We start from the raw sequence: 21,397 nt of genomic DNA, 5'->3' as shown, positions 1-21,397 counted from the left end.
GAATGTTGCACAGTCACTGATGTGTGTTGGGAGAATTTAGATCCCCCCAAAATAAAAAATATATTCCTCAACTATATTTCCTCAAACATAAAAGTGTATGCGTGTTCAAATTCTTTGTTTTTTTTTTAGTTACTTTTATTGTCAAGGTGATGTACAGAGGAGTTACAGTTACATATGTAAGGTAGTGAGTATATTTCTTGTCAAACTTATTACTCTCTCCTTTATTTTTTCTCCTTCTTTTCCTCCCCTCCTACCCCCTCCAAGTTGTAAAGTTCATTTCCAACATATTTCTTGTGAGTATCGCTGTTGCATTGGTTTTCACTTGTCCTTTGTCTCACCATTTTGTTCTTACCCTTCCCTTCCCTAATTCAGATAAATATATACAATACACAGGGTACCAAAATCATACACAGTGACAGCATGGGATAAACCATAGGGGAGTAAAAGAAAAAAATAAAAGAAAGAAGAAATAACTTCACATAGTACATTAACAACAACAACAACAACAATATCAAATGTAAAAATGTGTTCAAATTCTTTGTATAAAAGTAGTATTTTTATATATGATCTATGGAAATCCTCTCATATACTTTACATCTTCTCTAAATCAGCTAGAATAACCAATAAAATGTAAAGCTATGCAAATGGCTGTTGTATTATTCAGGAAATAGAGACAAGAAAATTGTACGTGTTCAGTACAAATAAAATGTTTAATTTTCATGGTTTTTGTCTGGGGTTGGGTGACTTACAGGCACAGGAATGTAGGAGCTGAAGATATGAAGAGTCTACTGTGCATTTAATTATTCATTAACAATTTATTTTACATTTTATGGGCAAGGCCTCCATCAGAATCCAATAACATGCAGTGGAGGCCAGAAATGGCTTATACTTCAGATGAGATGATGTCATTAGACCAGTGTGATCTTTCATTTTGTTCCCTAAAGACTGTGAAATACCATTGGTTGGAAAAGTGCATTCATGGTAGCAGTGGGGATATTTGTCCAAAATTGGAGTACAAGCACAACTTAAATGATAAAATTATTTGAAAGGTTGTTTCTATTTAGATTGGAGGATGGAGGCTGGCTAAATTGAAGAATAGCAGGTGTAGATCCATTAGAAAATGAAGAGTTGGGAGGAAGGGTCTACTCCCAAAACTTAGGAGAATGGATTTGAGAGAGGAAGGTTTAGAATATGAGTCAATCATTTAGAGGTTCTTATTATTTGGTAGACTTTTTACATAGTGTGCAACCTTTGTGCTACCCCATATTTGCTGGATTGGAATTGTGGATGAATGAGATCCAGTCCCTACATACTGAGGGTTTCTCAATGATTCTGATACGTGTGTCTGGTTCAAAACCACTAAATGAAGTGATATATTTTCCATCCAAGAAGTTATCTAAATCTACTCTTTAGAATATTAATATACTTACAATGCTTTTGTGTTTATTTTTCTTCTGCATACTTTTCTCATGCTAACTTTAATGAGAATTTTGGTACAAAAATCATATTATAGAGTTACTAATTAGTGTTACTCTGCATAATCAATTTTGTTCAAATAAAATATACTGGAAAAGTTTAAAGGAATTTCTGTACTTTTTTTTCTTAATTAAATGATAGGGGCAAAAACCAGAATGGATGTTCAAACATGGTATTTGAGAACTTCAAAAGTGGCTCTGGCCTTGGCAATTATCCGCTCAAAACCAGCAGACAAAACCAGCAGAGAATATACAGAGCACCTGGCCACGCTGGTGTCTGAGCGGGAGTCCAAATGGAGATCAAAAGTGGAAGCTTTGGAAACAGAAGTTCTGCAATTACGTCAAAAACTTCTTCTGAGTACGATTTGTTCAGGATTGTTTAAGGATGGTAAGTGATGAAATAACTTTTTAGTATTGTACAGTTGTAACTATAGATAAGACTAACAGAAAGAACTGCTGTGTAGGTAGAGGTGGGAGGTTTGCAAATTGAAACATTTCAAGGGTGAGCCAAGGAAGAGAAAGCGTAGTCCTCTTAAAAGTACAGGTGCAGGTATAGTGTACACGTGTATGAGTGGCTAAGTGGAGACACACTTCCTTTTTGTTTGGGCAATTATCAGGAAAATCTGGTGACTTAATATGTAGATATTACTGAAATTTTATTGTTGCATAAGAAAAATAGTGATTCATTATTTGTAGCCATATTTTGTCTCTGTAGAGTCTTTCTTAGTGATGGGCTATTTGGATATAGCCTGGGGGAAAAAATAACACATGTAATCATTTTTTCTTACTTTCCATGCAATTGTAGATGGCACAAAGTTAAAATTTCTAGTGACCCTAAACTATGATGTTCATAAATGTCATGTTAAAAATATATTTTACCAGCCAGGTACCAGTGACTCACACTTGTAATCCTAGCTACTCAGGAGGCTGAGATCTGAGGATCATGATTGAAAGCCAGCCAGGGCAGGAAAGTCCATGAGACTATTTCCAATTAACCACCAGAAAACCAGAAGTGGCACTGTAGCTCAGGTGGTAGAGCACTAGCCTTGAGATGAAGAGCTCACAACCATACACACTATACACACATATACATATATTTTACAGCATGGGGCTATTTGTAAAGTGAAGTGGTGTGTATTGCTTGTTTGTAAAATGAGTGTGTCTACCAAACAGTAAGACCCAGGGTGATTACTTGTTTCTGAACTGGACAGTTTCACTTACAGTACCTGTGAGAGAAATTTTCACAAATCTTATAATTAAAATCAATTTTACTCGCAGCAGTAGTTACAGGTAAAATGTGTTAGCACAGATGTTAGTTAATAATCTGTTATTCCATCTGTTAAGTTCAACTTCAAAACTGAGGAATAAGTGGATAGATTCAGATAAATGAGGTACTGTTAAAAAAGGAGACAAAATGAAAGAAAACAAGTAATTAGATTTATGAGACTATAAAGGAAAATCATAGAGGGTATTTAGTGATATATAATTTGAAAGACTGACATTCCTTGCGTTAAGGAAATTCTATTCCTAAAAAATCATAGCTAGACTGTCGCTGTATTTGTATGATTCAATGTTTCTTTCTGGAATTTTTAGCTTACTTTCTATGTTCACCTTTTTCTGCTGTTGAATCGAATGCTTGACCGATTGAGTGGCTAGAGAACTTAATTTGCAGTATCAGTTGTCTATTGGAGCAACTAAACAATTCAAAACTAAATAAAGTAGAGCTAAAATGGCAAAGTTAACCACTAAGAAAATACAATATGGTTTATTCAGTATTTTAAGGACTCAGCTATTTCTTTATTCTGATTTTTTGGTAACTTCTTAACAAGGAGTATGCTTCTTTATTATATTTGTTAAGGGACTATACTGTGTAGAAAATGGGGAAATGGAATTTGATTTTAGAATTGTGTATCATTTTTATTTTGCTTAAAGCTCACTAGTAGTCTCAAGAAAGAAGGTAGGGAAAAGAGATTGGAAGGGATGGAAGGGAGAGGAGGAAGGATGAAAGCCTAGTAATTCTACATCATATCCATCAGACTTTTTTGGTTATGAGAAAGACACAAGTGTTTACTCAACAGGCCATTCCCTTTTTTGTTCTAATGTCCTCCAGTTTTATCTGGTGTAGGTGTGCTCATGGTAATGGGCTACTATTGATCAAAGTTAGGGCAGCAGTCTTAATTCTGGCCATGGAAAGTAAAAAAATACTTCTCTGAGCTTTTGACTAAAATTTAACTATTTGGACAAAAGGAGGTCCATGAAAGTGAGCGTATGTATGTATGTGTGTGTGTGTGTGTGTGTGTGTGATGTATGTATTTATTTATGTCAGTATTAGGTTTAAAAACAGTGCTTTCTATTGTTGCTTAGCTTTTTCACTCTACCACTTGAGCTATACCCCTGTTCTGAAAGTGAGTACATATAAACAAAAAACAAAAACATTGATCTTTGTCTCCTGTGTTGGGCATTGACATGACAACATGATGCTTGGTAGCCATTTTCCAACTGTGGGGCCATATTGAAAAATCCTTGTGAATATGTTAATGATAGTGAACTAAGATGAGAAAAGCCTTAATACTTGTTGACATTATTGAGTAGTCAAAACAAATCTAGGTACTTTATTAGGAATTTTTTTAATGCTGATAATGGTGTAAATATTAGGCATTTTGTTACTTACGTCTAGCATAGCCTAACTTCTCCAATGAGGAAAGGATAGAGGCCATTAATGAATAAGAGTGATTTCTTTCCCTTCAACCTTCCTGATTTATAGGGAAGAAAATGAGGGAGAAGAACCATGTTCTTTAATCTAGGAGAACATTCTAATCAAAGATAGCTTCATGTGTTGGCAAGGATTTGATCTAGGTCAGAGTAAATGGGTAAGTGAAATTCAGTAGAGATTTGCCAAGGTGTTGGGGTCTTTACCATACTTTTTGATAGGTTATTGCAAAGGATGGGTTGACAGGAGCAGGGCTTTCTTAGTGGAAAATATTACTAGAATTTCATTGAGCAGGAGGATTCAAATATAAATGTCTGTTGTGTGAGAAAAGAAATAAATCTTAACAGTTGCTATTATACTTACATAGTAATTTGGCATTCACAGAAGGGAAGTGGATATATGGGGTGTTAGGATGTTGTTTTCCGCCTACAGTTTTAAGTACTTAATGTCTTCATAAATGATAAATAAGCTACTAGATGAGCAAGCAGTTGCCTAAAAGGTAAGTGAAAACCAACCAAATTAGTTTAGTGATTTGCATGCTTAGTGTACATTCACTGAACAACAGGCACTCACACAGAAGGCTTGATTGGTAACAGGCTGTATTATGCAAAGTACCACAGTTAGCTATGGTTGAGCTAGTTCTTCTAAGACCTTTGCTGAGATCTTGTCAATGTTTTGTGTCCTGGGAAACAACTAAACCACTTTGGGAGCATCTGAACCCTTATGGCAAACATTTTTTGAATTTTTCTCTCCCACCCCCCATTAAAAAAACGATTTCAAGTGCTCTGTTACCTCCCTGGTTCATGCTTCTCATCTTGTGTAAGTATAGATGCAGGAAAAATCTTTTCCACTATCTGTTGTCAATATAGGGACAATAGAACCCGAACTACGTAATGGTCTCATGTGGTGTGCTTCTACAATGATGCTTGTTGTAGTCTCCAAGCTGCCAATTTCCTAGCTGCTGCCACTGAGCTTTGGTCCCTCCTTTGTTCTTTGTTCTCTTGATTCTCCTCCTCCTTTGCCAGATGGACAAGGTACCAAGGAAGAAGTATTGCAAACTGCCTTATCAACACAACTGTGGAGCTTAGCATTTATTAACTGGGGTACTCACTGTTTGATGGATGCTAAAAGAGCATGAAGAATGAAAGTATAGACATTTCATTCTCAGTTTTCATGCCACTCTTATAATATAGTTAAATGTAATAATGATGGAAATTTGCCTGAAATTATGGTTAAAGTATATATGGATAATATACATAAATATCAGCAAATTTGTCTTTAATGAGATTGTAATTAAAAGCTCTAATTAAAAGTAAATTTATAGCTATACATTAGACGTTTTATTCATTAAACAAAATTGAATTAATATTCTGATAATAGAAACCCTCTGCTTACATTAAAATAAAGTTAAGTATAAAAGAGCTTAAAATATCAAATGCTTTTAATAGAGATAGGGCAAGAATTTAGATTGAGTATTATAACTAGATCTGTAGAAATTATGACAGAGACAATGACTTATAATGACAAAAACAGTAAAGGTAGATATTGGATCTGAAAGAAGGTACAGAGCTTGAGAGGTTGGAAATAGTACAAGGATTCCACAGCATTAGGTATTCCCAAAGAAACCTTTATTCATCCTGTTCTCCTGGTACAGGGCTTTGAGTTTGGTTATTGAATACAACCATATTTTTACTGGTATATATTAAATTGTACATAGTAAGAGGTTTTATCATGATATATCAATGTATGTAGAATATACTTAGAACATAACCACCCAGATTATTACTCTTTATTATGCTCTTTGCTCACTCCCTTTTCCCTTCTCTTGCTACATCCCTTACCTTTCATTTCTTTTTAAAAAATATTTATTTATTTATTTATTGTGAAAATACTGTACCAGAGGGGTTACAATTACATGGGCAAGGTAATGAGTACATTTCTTTTTTTTGGGGGGGGGGGGTCCGGTCATGGGGCCTGAACTCTGGGCTTGGGCACTGTTCCTCAGCTCTTCAGCTCAGGGCTAGCGCTCTACCGCTTGAGCTACAGTGCCAATTCCGGCTTTTTTTCTTTTGCTTATGTGGTGCTGGGGAATCAAACCCAGGGCCTTATGCATGCAAGGCAAGCGCTCTGCCACTGAGTCACCTTCCCAGCCCCATGAGTACATTTCTTATCAAGCATTGTTGCCTCCTCCTTTGTTTTCCCTTCACCTTGTTTTATTTTGTTTCCCTCTAACTTCTACAAATGAAAGAAAAAATTAGGTATGTTACCTTTTATTGTGGGACTAGTTTAGTTCAATTAATGTAATAGTCTACAGTTCCACATATTTTTCAGAAAACAGTCTAACTTCTTTCTTCTTTAATGATTGAATAAAAATGTACCGAGAATTTACACCATATTTTCTTTATACATTCATCTATATAACTATCTTCTGTTTGGAGGCTCTATTCTAGAGCATCTTTTGGAAGTCCATGCAATCTCCACATTGGGTGTATTTACTTTCTATGTGACTGGAATATTTTCTTTTCTTTTCATTCTTGGTTGGAAAGGTTTTTCTAACTAGTTAGTCTGCGTGTTTATTTTGGTCTTGCTTAATTAATCCTACTTAAAATGTGTGTGTTTACTTGTAAATGTGGCACTTTCTACTCTAGAATGTACCTCATCTCTAGTCTTCGTACTTTAGGATGAAATCCAAAAGCCTTAAGCTGAACTAACAAACGGATTCAAAATTCGGTGCTTACTTCTCTGTCCCAATTTCTTTTCACTGTGTGTACCTTAACATTCTGCACTGTGACACTAAATTTCTTGTACCTATTTGACTTTGTTTTATTCTTGCATAGCTTCAGGCTTTAACATATAATTGTTTCCGTAGGACATGTTCTCTGGGTGCATACTGTTCTTTTTCCTGATGTAGTTTTAATAACCCCTCTACCTTCCCTCACACCTAGACATGATTTCATTTTCCTGCAATGAGTCCTCAAAATATTCTGTACTTTGCACAGCATATGTGAGCTAAATTACAATCGTTAAAACAGTCCATTATCCTTACTGTACTTCACCTCCACAGCAGAATATTTGTAGGAATTGTCATCACTACTGTGTTCTTACAGTTAGTACAGTGTGTGTTATGGAAGATGAAGATGGTGAATATTGGTTGAATAAATAAATTTAGACATGCAAAATATAATTTTCCACATAATAATACCTGGAACAAAACATCCTTGCTAATTTGTCCTTTCTAGCGCTCTGTGTGTGTCAATGGAAATAAGATACAGAGAGGAATAGCCAGCATCCCAAAGAAGGAGATATATTAATGCAGGTTGAGTGTCAGATCTTGGGCCTTTAAGAGGGGTACATCATCCCCAAAAGTCTAATAAGAGCAGAATACATAATGTATGATAGTATTATCTTCTGTTTTTGGGACAAAAGCTAAACCTAATAATACTTTTAGATTCTTAGGTCTTTTGCTCAATCATCTTAGTTATTTTTCTTATTTCAATCATGCTACCTGTAGCGAATTTATTTACTTTCTATTGTTTTGGGAGGCTGGGAATTGCTTCCAACTCCCTTTATATGCTAAGCACATGGTTCAGCTGTACCCTCATGCTTGTAAAAATTCTAATATTCTCAAATTTAGGAATATTTTAATTTTGGTAGGCTTAATATCTCTCTGTTTCTGTCTCTGTCTCTGTCTCTGTCTGTCTCTGTCTCTGTCTCTGTCTCTGTCTCTCTCTGTCTCTGTCTGTTTCTCTCTCTCTCTCTCTCTCTCTCTCTCTCTCTCTCTCTCTCTCTCTCTCTCTCTCTCTCTTTCTTTCTTTCTTTAGCCAGTACTGGGGTTTGAACTTAGAGCCTTTAACTTACTTGGCTTCCTTGCTCACCTGGGCTCTACCACATGAACCAGGCCTTGTTGCAGTTTATTTTAGAGATGATGTCTCTCAGACTTTTCTGCCCAGTCTGGTGCCTTAAGATCCACTAGATCTTAATCTCCTAAGTAGGATTACAGTCATGTGCCACCAGCTTGCCTCTGTTTTTAAAATGCCTGTGTGCTTATGTGTTTTTGAAGTTTAAGATTATATTAGATAGAAGCATACAATTCCATTGTGTATATAAACCAAATTTTCTTGATTCATTCATCTATTATGGGGCATCTCAATTTAAAAGGGCTTAGAATAGCAATGCTTTTAATGGAGATAGGGCAAGAATATTCCTCAATATAATAGAAGTTGTATCTGACAAATCTACAGCTAGCATTACATTTAATAGTGAAAAGTTAAAAGCCATTTCCTCTAAAATCAGCATGAGACAAGGATGTCCACTCGCTCTACTCCTTTTCAAAATAGTATTAGAATTTATGGCCACAGCAATGAGGTAAGAGACAAACATAAAGAGGACCCAAATAGGGAAAGAAGAAAAATGCTCCCTCTTTGAAGATGACATGATCCTGTATTTAAAGAACCCATAGACTCCACTCACAAGTTATTCAAGCTGATTCAAATCTTTGCAAAGTAGCAGAGTATAAAATTAACCTACAAAAATCAATGGCTTGGGGCTGGGAAGGTGGCTCAGTGGTAGAGCGCTTGCCTTGCATGCATGAGGCCCTGGGTTCGATTCCTCAGTACCACATAAGCAGAAAGAAAAAGCCAGAAGTGGCACTGTGGCTCAAGTGATAGAACACTAGCCTTGAGCTGAAGAGCTGAGGGACAGTGCCCAGGCCCAGAGTTCAGGCCCCATGACCGGACACACACACACACACACACACACACACACACACACACACACACACACACACACACACACACACACACACACACACACACACACACACACACACACACACACACACACACACACACACACACACACACACACACACACACACACACACACACACATCAATGGCTTTCTGTATGCTAACAATAAGAAGAACAAAGCTGAACTCAGGAAAGTAACTCCTTTTGTAATAGCCTCAAAAAAGAAAAAAAACACCTATGAATTAACCAAAGAGGTGAAGGACCTCTATGATGGAAACTTTAAAAACCTAAAAAAAGAAAGTAAAGCAGATCTAAGGAAGTGGAAAAAAAAAACCTCCCATGTTCCTGGATTAGGATTAACATCATGAAAATGGCAGTATTGCCCAAAGCTATCTACAAGTTCAATGCAATACCTATCAATATCCCAGCATCATTCTTTAATGAACTAGAAGCATCAATCCAAAAATTCATATGGAATAATAGAAGACCCCAAATAGCAAAGACTGTGCTGGAGGAATATCAATACTAAACTTCAAACAAAGTTTTTTTTTTTTCAAAGTGGTTAATAGAAATTTATTTAAAAATTGATTTTCTATTCCAGGACATGCAGACAGCCACTACCTGCAAATGAAAACATACTTTAAGCCACATTTCTTGGTTTGAAGTTCAAGTGTTTCAAGTTGAATTGTCCTTAAGAGGTAGTTCAATGTGATGCAAGCAAAATTTAAGTAGATAACTCTAAAATTTACTTTCAAGCTGGAAAAATGTGTAACATCCTATAATCAAAGTAAAATGGAAATCAGATAAGCTGGATGAATGGAATAGGGCTAAGCTTCCAGGGAATGTTGCTACTGTTGGCTGGTATGAAGGCTACACTTTGAAGGCAAGGACTGTGGGCTTGAAGAGGAAACAAAAAGCTCAAAACAAGAAAGGCAGATTTTGTAGGGAATACCTGATAAAGGGCATGGTACATACAAAACCAGAAAAAGGTGTATGTTCATAAATACTATAGAGATAGGGCTCTCTAAGAGTGGGAAGGAAGCCCCATAACAGGGAGCTGCCCTTGGCTCCATTCTCCAGGCTCCTCCCCCTGCAGCTGCCAGGGTCAAGGACAGTGGCCTGGAACTGTTACAGGTCTTTCTGAGGGCGGGGTCTGAGGCATTACACCTTCTGAATTCTTCCTGCAAATTCTGTACTTCAGTTCATGCATTTATATACACATGTATATAACATCTGTATGTTTACTTCTACATTTATCAATTAGTTCCAGCTTCCGGCTCATATGAGAGAAAACAAGAATCTGTTGTCTCACTGGGCCTGATTTGTTTTGCTTAACATACTTTTTCCTAGGTCCATCCATTTCTTTGCAAATGATATAATACCATTCTTCCTAATTGATGAGTAAAATTCCATTGCACATTGACATATATATGTATGTATGTATGCTATACACACACACACTCGTGCGTGTGTGTGTGTGTGTGTATGTGTGTGTGTGTGTGTGTGTGTGTGTGTGTGTGTGTGTGAGTGAGTGTAACCCACAAAACAACAAAGGCTAGTAGTTGGGAGGGATACTACACTTGCTTCGGAGGGAATTACCAAAGAGAGAAAGGTGGAAGACACGGAATGGGAAAGCAAAGGCTCAAGGCCTTCATTCTAGAAGAAATCAGAGCACAGGAGGAAAGGCTTGTCCCATACCTCTGGAAGGGGCTTGAGTTTCTTCCTATGACTCTTGAAGGCAGGGATAGGAATCTTTTTGGTGAGTTCATTTCTGACACCTCTTCGATGAGTTACCTTTAAAGTTATCCTTTCCTTTCCTGTTCCCCTCTCAGTAGTCCTTCTAAATCACTCTCCTCTTTCTATTACTCCTTTAATAAAAACTGTCTTTGGGGTTTTGTTTTGCATTTCTACATCAATTCTCATATGAGAAGTCACTCCTACCTCTTGCCTTTAAAATCATCATTAAATTGCTAAATAATAGCAAATAGACTTGTATTCCTGGGGGTGGGGGAGTGTAGTTGCGGAGATGGGAGGGAAGGGATGGTAGAGGAAATACAAAGGAGGAGGCAACAATGCTTGATAAGAAATGTACTCATTACCTTGCTCATGTAACTGTAACCCCTCTGTACAGTATTTTCACAATAAAAAACTTACTTAAAGAGAAAGAAAATGCCTTGATTTAAGGTATTTGCTTAGATCTATTTTCTTAATTCAGTAGTTAGCAAAGTGTGGTCATTACCATCAGTATTGGTACTAGCAGACACTTGTTAGAAAAGAAAATTCTCAAAAGAAGCACTTGGAAACAAAGGGAGGGTACATAGCTAAGCAAGCCATCATCTTCATGCACCCAATTCACCACAGATAGGTTACAAGGTTTACTGGGAAGCCAGTGGCTTAAGGAGTGAGCGTTAAGAGTGATAAAGTGCTCTTTGACCTAATAATCTGTGCACCAAGTCCCTGTCACCCACTCCTAACTTTCACTTCCCATGCCTGGAAATGAACTACCTCTATCAGAACCTAGACCAAGCAGCCTAAACCCTGGCTGTGCAGCTATTTCCAGGACCTGCCTCACCTCCCTCCAGCAGCTGATCTAGAGCTTAACTGATCATGGGCACTGTACCTGGGCTTTACCTGGACAGCCCAGAGCCTAGACAATTTATAGAAACCTGTGGTTTCAGAAACCTATGCTTGAAGAGATCTCCCAGTCAGAGAAACTTGAGGCAATGGCAAACAGAGTTCTCTGTGCTAAAGATCAGAAGAGTATGCCAGGCAGTTGGTTGGGGCCCAGCCTGCCTGCCCACACCTTCGCTAGGCAACAAAGATACCCTTAATTTGTTTCACTTGACTCTGTTTTTGGCCTATGAGTAGCCTTGGTTTTTTATATTTTTTATTGTAAAAATAGTATACAGAGGGGTTACATGAGTAAGTTAATGAGCACATTTCCTATCAAGCATTGTTACCTCCTCCTTTGTTTTTCTCCTACCATCCCTTCCCTCCCCACCTCCTCCATTCCCCGGCCCAAGTTGTAAAGTTCATTTTCAACATAGTGTCTTGTACATGTCATTGTTACAGTAGGTCAACCTGTATCCTTGTTTCAGTATTTTGTTATTCTCTTCCCTTCTCCAAATTAGAAAAATGTAGATACAAGATTCAGGGCACCGATATCAAATACAGTGAAAACAGGGGTTATATCCTGGGGGAAGAACGTAAAAGAGAAACAAAAAAATCACATAGCACGTTTTAGATATATAAAAAACAATAGCAAGCAAGAAAAAACAAGTTGTGTCCCTATCTTGGACTTTATTTCACTTAACATCATCTTATATGATCATATGTACATAGCTTTTGACCTTTTCTGCTTGTCCTAGACATATAGTAGTTATTGCAAATAAGGGAAACCATGGGACCTATGTTTCTTTGGGCTTGGCTTACTTTGCTCAATATAATTTTTTTCCAAGTCTTTCCTATGACCCAGTAATCCCACTTTTTGGCATTTACCCAAACAATCACAGACAAGGCTATACTAAAGCTACCAGCACAACTATGTTTATTACAGCATTATTTACCATAACTAAGATTATGGAACCAACCCAGATGCCCTTCAGTAAATGAATGGATCAAGAAAATGTGATATATATATATATATATATATATATATATATATATATATATATATACATTATATACATATCATGGAATTCTATGCCTCCATCAGAAAGAATGACATTGCCCCATTTGTTAGGAAATGGAAAGACTTGGAGTTGCCTTGTTCATTGTGGTTTTTTGCTCCTCTTGTACTTTCCAAAACATTCTGTATTTCTTTGTAGAAATAATACAGTGCTTTCTTACATTGTTATTTCCTATGCTTTCCTTCCCATTCCCTGTATTTCTATTTTCTTCCTTTCCCCACCCTCATCCTTTCTATTAAATGTCAGTCCCTACAATTTTAACCACAGTTGAGCTAGCCATTTGTCCCTTAAAACCCATTATATTCCTTTATCATAACACTTTCAGAAAAATAGGATACAAAACTAATTCCCCCAAATCAAATGCTTTCGAGCAGAGTGGTAAAAAAAAAATCAGGAAAGCAACCACATTCACAATAACCTAAAAAACATAAAATACCTAAGAATAAATTTAACAAATGGAGAGGAATTCCTCTACAACAATAAGTATACATCACTACATGAAGCAATTATGAAGACACCAGGAGATGGCATAAACCTTCAGTTGCTCTCAGAACTGCAGAATTAATATTGTTGGCTGAGCACCTGGTGGCTCATGCCAGTAAAAGGCTTCTCAGGTGGCTGAGATTTAGAGGATCAAGGTTCAAAGGCAGACAGGGCTGACAAGTTCAAGAGATTCAATCTCCAAACTAACAGCAGATAGTAATGTGTAACTAATGTACAATTTAAAAAATGAAAAACATGAATGTAAAACCAGTTTTGCTGTGAGCTAGGCATTTGTGGGAGCAAGGAGATGAAAGATGGTGTTTTCCAGGAAAGTACTTTCTGTACATTTACAAAAATAGAACAGTGGGTCTTGCTCTATTGTCTCACATCTGCAGTCCTGGCTACTTGAGAGATTGAGATCAGTACAATTGCATTTCAAGGCCAGCCTGGGCAGAAAAGCCTGAGCAACTCCATCGTCGTGAGGGAATCTGGACACTGTTGCATGCACCTGTGATCCCAGTACCTGTGAGAAGCCTAAAATGGGCAGATACATGCAAGAGCAAGAAACAAGACCTGATCCTATAAATAACAGTGAAAAGGAGGACTGAAGATGTGACTCTATGGTAGAGCACCAGCTTAACACTTGTGAGGCTCTGAGTTCAAAGTCTAGTACTACTGGAAAAGAGAAGGAAGGAAGGAGGGCAAGAGAAAGAGAAAAATGGAGGCAGATAGATGACTGAGGGAGAAAGGAGAAAAAGGAAGGGAGAAAGACGGGAGCGGGAGGAAGGGGAATGCAGGGAGGAGAGGAAAGTAGGAAAATGAAGCTTCCTAAAATTGTTTTAAGATGACTCAAGAAGGAACGAGGAAGAGTGGTACAAAATTAAAAAAAAATAGAATAGCAAAATTTCAAACCCCTTAACTAAATCAGAAAGTCTGGAGCGCCTGAGGCCAGACAGTCTAACTTAACAGGCCTTGTAAGTGATCTTGACAGATCTGGAAGTTTTAGAGCTACTGGTTTGAACAAATAAAAGTGAAATATGTTTGTGGAACATAGCAGGAAAAAAAATGACCAGAAAATAAATCAATAGAAATCTAATCATTGCCTAGGCAAAACCTCTGCATTCAGGAAATTGAGAAAGATTCTTAAGCCCGCCTTTATTTAGAGCCTTATTGAAATGGCAGAAATGCAAAACAAAAACAGAAGCATTAACATAACGTTAATAACTGTGTTTAGTACTGTTTTCATTGTTCATTAATATGTGCCTATGCACATAATAAAAATAAAAACTATTGCTGCTTCTTGTTTAAAAACTTTTCTTTATCATTCTCTTCTTTCATATTTTAAGGCAGATTTTTTTCCATGTCAATTATAATATGACATATATGGCTTGGTGAAAAAGTAACTGGTGACATCTTACATGATACTTCGCATTTATCTATGTCCTTTTTTATACTACTTAGAAGTTTCTAATTTATCAGTAAAACTACAGAAATTGAGATCCATGTTGCCATTGTTATTCTAAAAAAGACATCAAAACACCTTCTCCTGGAACAGTATAATTTCTTAAAACACTAGTTTAACAAAATAACCTTATTCTTTGACCCAGTCACATTAGGTGGCAGTTTGCCACTATTTTAATATTTTATTTTGTTAACAATTGTGCTTTTCCTATTTCTGAAGTTACATCCATTTGTGTATTTTTTATGAAGTGTTTATTCTCATCTGATTAGCTTTTATTCCACAAACCACATGGCATCTCAGTGTATCTGTAATTTCTAAGCAGGAGTTTGTTAAAGTAGGCTAACTCCATGCTGGTGGATTGCCTTGTGTAGTTGTACATTTTTGGAATGTCTGAAGCTAGAGATGAAGTAGAGCTGAACCTAGAGAGCTATGTGCTGCTGCAAGCTGTGCTTTGCCAGTCTCCCTGAAACTTCTCTCTCCTCCCTCCCTCCCCCCTCTCTCTATCTCTCTGTCTCTCTCTGTCTCTGTCTGTCTGTCTGTCTGTCTGTCTGTCTGTCTGTCTGTCTCTCTCTTTTTGCCGGTCCTGGGGCTTGAACTCATGGCCTTAGCACTGTCCCTGAGCTTCATTTGCTCAAGGCTAGCACTCTACCCATTGAGCTGCAGCACCATTTCCAGCTTTTTCTGTGTATGTGGTACTGAGGAATCAAACTCAGGCTTTCATACATGCTAGGCAAGCACTCTACCACTAAGCCACATTCCCAGTCCCTCCTCCCCCACAAACTTGTCTTTAAATGATATAATGTGTGCAAGCAGTCCACTCTGGTGGTGATCAGGGCCAACTGAGATACTAAACTTTTTCACAGAAAATGACAAATCAAATCAACCAGGCCTTTTGCACCTGTAGGTATCTGTCAATGGTAAGAATTTCCTGTAGGTATGAAAAAAAGTACCACAGTGAAATCTACAACTTCCTTTTCCCTCCCTCCCTCCCTCCCTCCCTCCCTCCCTCCCTCCCTCCCTCCCTCTCTCCCTCCCTCCCTCCCTCCTTCCCTTCTTTCCTTCCTTCCTTCCTTCCTTCCTTCCTTCCTTCTGACCTTCCTTCCTTCCTTCCTTCCTTCTGACCTTCCTTCCTTCCTTCCTTCCTTCCTTCCTTCCTTTATTTTTGTGCTTGTATGGGGGCTTGAAATCTGGGTCCTCAAGTTTGCAGTTTTGCTCAAGGCCGATGTTCTAGCACTTGAGACATACCTTTACTTCTGTCTTATTGTTGTTGGGTTGGATATATGAGTCTTTCAGACTTATCTGTCCCTTCTGGCTTTGAGTTGTGATCCTCAGATGTCATCTTTCTGAGTAGGTAGGGTTATAGATTGAGCCAATGTTGTCCAGCTACAATTTTCGTTTTCAAACTTTATTTTAAAATTTTTTCTCAAAGGCTTCTTTTTAGTATTAGTAGAAGGCTGTTTGAGCTTGCGCTCAAATCTTGATTGTATGTGAGAATTCCATATGATCACACCAGACTTATGAGTACATAAGTGATTTTTTATTTTTTTTAAACAATCTGTGTTCTTATAATACAACTGAGATTGAGGCTGAAGGGTCCCATCCATCCATCCCAGGGACCATGCAGAGGAGGGCAGGTACAGGAGAAAGATTATTATAAGGTTTATTAGAGGAGCCATTTTTCCCCCAAGAGGGAGCTCATGGCCTCCAGCACCATCCAGGTAGCAGGAGGGGTCTGAGGGTCAGAAGTGAGGTGAATGGGAGCCCAGGTGGATCTGGGTGGAGAGAGGGGAGGGGTCAGCTGTATGGGGGAAGTCCTGGGATGAGAGGGGCTCAGGTCTGGGTGGATCTGTGTACCAAAGGTGAGCATAATACTACAGAGGCCAATGGTTTAATGTGTCTTTTTATTTTCTATATTCATTCCAAATGGCCTTATTAGATTTCAGTATTAATCTCATCTAATTTTATTCCCTTTATTTTATTGGAGAATTCTTTGGTATACTCTCTAATTATTTTGTAGGAAGAATGGCATTATCATTCTAGTCTCAACTTTTAGAAGTCCAGTGTTTCTATATCCCACATATAAGTGAGAGAGTATATAAACATAGTCATCTTCATGTTTTTTTTTAGTTAAAACTTTACTAAAATCTTTGGCAGCATCATTTCTTTTTCTTTTTTTTAAATTTTTATAATTTTATTTTATTTGCGAACATACTGTACAGAGGGGTTACAATTACATGGGCAGGATAATGCGTACATTTCTTACCATGCATTGTACCCTCCTCCTTTGTTTATCCTTCACATCCCTTCCCAGCCTCCCCTCTCCCCCCCAGTCCCAATCCTTCCTCCTCCCCCCCCCACAGACATTGTAAAGCTCCTTGTGGACATGACAACTTGTACTTCTCATTGTTGCAACAGGTCCACCTGTATCCTAAAATGACTTGTTTTTCCCCATCTCCTCCACAAGTTATACTGACATCAAATATAGTGAAAACAGGGGTTATACTGTGGGGGAGAGACATACAAAGCAACAAAGAAATAATCTTATAAATGCGTTAGAAACACATGCATGAAAGAAAAAAACATTAAAATACATATCTAAGGGTTCATTTTCCTAACATCACATTATCTGACCTTTTGGGGCCTATGTTTCTTTGAGCCTGGCTTACTTCGCTTAATATAATTTGTTCCAAGTTTTTCCATTTCCTAACAAATGGGGCAATGTCATTCTTTCTGATGGAGGCATAGAATTATATTGTGTATATATACCACATTTTCTTCATCCATTCATCTACTGAGGGGCATCTGGGTTGGTTCCAGATCTTAGCTATGGTGAATAATGCTGCAATAAACATAGTTGTGCTGGTAGCTTTAGTGCGGTCTTGTTTGTAAACATTTGGGTAAATGCCCAAAAGTGGGATTGCTGGGTCATAGGGAAGTTCTATGTGGAGTCTTTTGAGGAACATCCATACTGCCTTCCAAAGTGGCTGAACAAGTTTACATTCCCACCAACAATGAAGTAAGGTTCCCTTCTGTCCACATCCCCTCCAGCATCTGTTGTTGTTAGAGTTCTTGATTTTTGCCATTCTAACTGGGGTGAGGTGGTGTCTCAATGTTGTTTTGATTTGCATTTCTTTTATGGCTAGGGAGGTTGAGCATTTCTTCATGTGTCTATTGGCCATCCTTCTTTCTTCTTCAGAGAAGTTTCTCTTTAAGTCTTTCGCCCACTTGTTTATTGGGCAGTTGTTTCTTTGAGGATTTGTTGTTGGGGGGTTTAATTTTTTGAGTTCCAAGTATATTTTAGGTATGAGACCCTTGTCCGTTGTATGGCTAGTGAAGATCTTTTCCTAATCCATGGGCTTTCTATTGATCTTGCTAGCTATGTCCTTTGCCATGCAGAAGCTCTGCAACTTTATGCGCTCCCATTTGTCCAACCTTTCTTTGATTTGTTGTGCTTCCTGGTCTCTATTCAGAAAATTTTGGCCTGAGCCAAGGAGACCTAGGGTTTCTCCTATTCCATCCTGTAATGTTTTCAGAGTGTCTGCTTTGACTTCGAGGTCTTTGATCCATTTGGAGTTGATTCTGGTGCAGGGTGATATATAAGGATCTAGCTTTAGTTTTCTACAAGTAGTTAACCAATTTTGCCAACACCATTTACTGAAGAGGCTGTCTTTGTTCCATTCTGTTGTTTTAGCTCCCTTATCGAAGATTAGATTGCTATAGGTCTGTAGGTTCATTTCTGGGTTTTCAGTTCTATTCCATTGGTCCTGAGGTCTGTTCTTATGCCAATACCAAGCTGTTTTGAGTACTATGGCTTTATAGTAGAGTTTGAAATTTGGTATTGATATTCCTCCAGCAGTGTTCTTTCCGTTGAGGAGCGTTTTTGCTATTCGGGGTCTTTTATTGTTCCATATGAATTTTTGGATTGCCTCCTCTATTTCCTTAAAGAATGAGGGTGGAATTTTGATAGGTATCGCGTTGAATTTGTAGATAGCCTTGGAAGTATTGCCATTTTCACGATGTTAATCTTTCCAATCCAGGAGCATGGGAGGTTTTGCCATTTTTTAAGTTCTGTGTTGATTTCCTTTTTCAAGATTTTAAAGTTTTCATCATAGAGGTCCTTCACTTCTTTGGTTAAGTTAATTCCTAGGTATTTTATTTTTTGTGGGGCTATTACAAATGGAGTTGCTTTCCTAATTTCAGCCACACTTTTCTCATTGTTGGCGTACAGAAAGGCCATTGATTTTGGGGGGTTAATTTTATATACTGCTACTTTGCCAAAGTTTTGAATCAGCTTGAGTAATTTGGGAGTGGAGTCTATGGGATTCTTTAAATATGAAATCATGTCGTCTGCAAAGAGGGAGAGTTTTATTTCTTCTTTCCCTATTTGGATCCCCTTTATGTCTGCATCTTGTCTTATTGCTGTAGGCATTCTAATACTAGATTGAAGAGGAGTGGAGAGAGTGGACATCCTTGTCTTGTTCCTGAGTTAAGAGGAAATGGCTTTAGTTTTTCACCATTAAGTATAATGCTGGCTGTAGGTTTGTCATATACAGCCTTTATTGTATTGAGGAATGTTCCATGGATTCCTAATTTTTCCAAAACCTTCATCATAAAGGGGTGTTGGATCTTGTCGAATGCTTTTTCTGCATCTATTGAGATAACCATGTGGTTCTTATTCTTGCTCCTGTTGATGTGATGAATAATATTAATTGATTTGTGTATATTAAACCAGCTTTGCATCCATGAAATGAATCCTGTTTGATCATGGTGTATGATTTTTTGGATGAATTGTTGAAGTCGGTTGGCCAATATTTTGTTGAGAAGTTTTGCATCAATGTTCATCAAAGAAATGGGTCTATAGTTCTCTTTCTTTGATGAGTCCCTGCCTGGTTTTGGGATGAGGGTTATGATGGCTTCATAGAATGTGTTCAGTAGTGAACTTTCTCTTTCAATTTCATTGAAGAGTTGGAGGAGTATTGGTGTGAGCTCTGGTTTGTAGAATTCCTCTGTAAAACCACCTAGTCCTGGACTTTTCTTAGCTGGAAGGTCTCTTATTGCTGTTTCTATTTCAATGCTTGATATGGGCCTGTTAAGCTGGTTTAACTCATCTTGGTTTAGTTTTGGCATGTCAATATTTGCTAGGAAAAGGTCCATTTCTGTCAGGTTCTCAAACTTATTAGCATAAAGTTTTGAGAAGTATTCCCTTATAATGTTTTGAATCTTGGTTGTTTCCGTGGTGATGTTTCCATTCTCGTCTCTGATTTTATTTATTTGGGTGTTTTCTCTTCTTTTTCTGATAAGATTTGCTAAGGGTCTGTCAATTTTGTTAAGTTTTTCAAAGAACCAACTCTTTGTTGATTCTTTCTATAGATTTTTTGGATTCTAATTCATTTAATTCTGATTTAATTTTAATTATTTCTTTCTGTCTACTGGATTGGGGTTTATCTTGCTGCTCTTTTTCAAGGAGGTTTAGATGTGGCATTAGATTGTTGGTTTCAGATCTCTCCAATTTGTTGATGTAGGAGCTCAGAGCTATAAACTTGCCTCTGAGTACTGCTTTTGCTGTGTCCCAGAGGAGCTGGTAATTTGTGTGTTCATTTTTGTTGAGTAGCATGAACATTTGAATTTCCTTTCTGATCTCTTCCATGACCCACTCGTGATTCAGGAGTGTGTTGTTCAGCCTCCATGTGATACCAGACTTTCTTAGGTGGCTTTTGGTGTTGAGTTCTAATTTTATTCCCTTGTGGTCAGAGAGAATGCAAGGTATAACTTCAATGTTTCTGAATTTGGACAAGTTTGCTTTGTGGCCTAAAATGTGGTCTATTTTAGAAAATGTTCCATGTGCTGCTGAGAAAAACGTGTATTCTGATGCTGCTGGGTGAAATGTTCAGTAGATATCTGTTAAGTCTAGTTGATCTATGCAGCTGTTTAGATCTGTAGTTTCTCTGTTGAGTTTTTGCCAAGTTGATCTATCTAGTGGGGAGAGTGGTATGTTAAAATCCGCAACAATTAATGTCTTTGGAGTTATATGGGATTTGAGGGAAAGTAGTGTTTCTTGGATAAATTTGGGTGCTCCATTGTTTGGCGAGTAGATATTTAGAATTGTAATATCCTCCTGAAAGAGAGATCCCTTAATTAGTATGTAGCGACCTTCTTTATCTCTTCTCACGAGTTTTAATTTGAAGTCTATTTTATCTGATATTAGGATTGCAGCTCCCGCCTGTTAATGGGGGCCATTTGCTTGGTAGATTTTGTTCCAACCTTTAACATTGAAAATGTGTTTGTTTTTACGGGCAAGATATGACTCCTGAAGGCAGCAGATAGAAGGGTCTTGTTTTTTAATCCAACTAGACAGTCTATGCCGATTGATTGGAGAGTTCAGTCCATTAACGTTAAGAGATAGGACTGAGAGGTATTTGGGAGTTCCTGCCATGTTATCCACCTTCTTGGGGGTTGTGAAAACTGGGTTCTTCCTATGGTTCTTGGATTCTCAGTTTGGGTGCAGTTTCTTGACCTTTATTTTGGTCTTGTTGGTTTTCTATGTGTAGGACACCTTTAAGAATCTTTTGTAGGGCTGGTTTGGTGGAGATGTATTGTTTCAATTTTTCTTTGCTATAGAAGGTTTTTATTTGGCCTTCAGTTATGAAGGAGAGTTTAGCTGGGTACAGTATTCTTGGTTGATAGTTGTTTGTTTTTAGGGCATGGCATACATCGTCCCAGGCTCTTCTTGCTTTGATTGTCTCTGCTGAGAAATCTGAGGTGATTCTAATTGGTTTTCCTTTATAGGTGATTAATCTTTTCTCCTTGACAGCTTTAAGGATCTTTTCCTT

At 37.7% G+C, this 21,397-nt stretch overlaps 1 protein-coding gene across 4 annotated transcripts in view; it reads left to right on the top strand.

Moving 5' to 3' along the window:
* Window positions 1-21,397, top strand: part of Mei4 (meiotic double-stranded break formation protein 4) — a 236,032-nt gene that overhangs the window by 72,915 nt on the left and 141,720 nt on the right. For 3 of the 4 annotated variants that reach the window (XM_070011058.1, XM_070011057.1, XM_070011059.1), the window contains one exon: window positions 1,618-1,863. The exons of the other annotated variant lie outside the window; for it this stretch is intronic. In XM_070011058.1, the coding sequence (XP_069867159.1) occupies window positions 1,632-1,863 (232 nt within the window). In that variant the 5' untranslated portion in view covers window positions 1,618-1,631. The remainder of the gene's footprint in view (window positions 1-1,617; window positions 1,864-21,397) is intronic. 4 annotated transcript variants of the gene reach the window in all.

This window comes from Dipodomys merriami, unplaced genomic scaffold, assembly GCF_024711535.1.
Source record: "Dipodomys merriami isolate MVZ:Mamm:240054 unplaced genomic scaffold, mDipMer1.0.p SCAF_8, whole genome shotgun sequence".
Taxonomy (NCBI): Eukaryota; Metazoa; Chordata; class Mammalia; order Rodentia; family Heteromyidae; genus Dipodomys; species Dipodomys merriami.
This window is presented reverse-complemented; position numbering and strand designations above follow the sequence as displayed.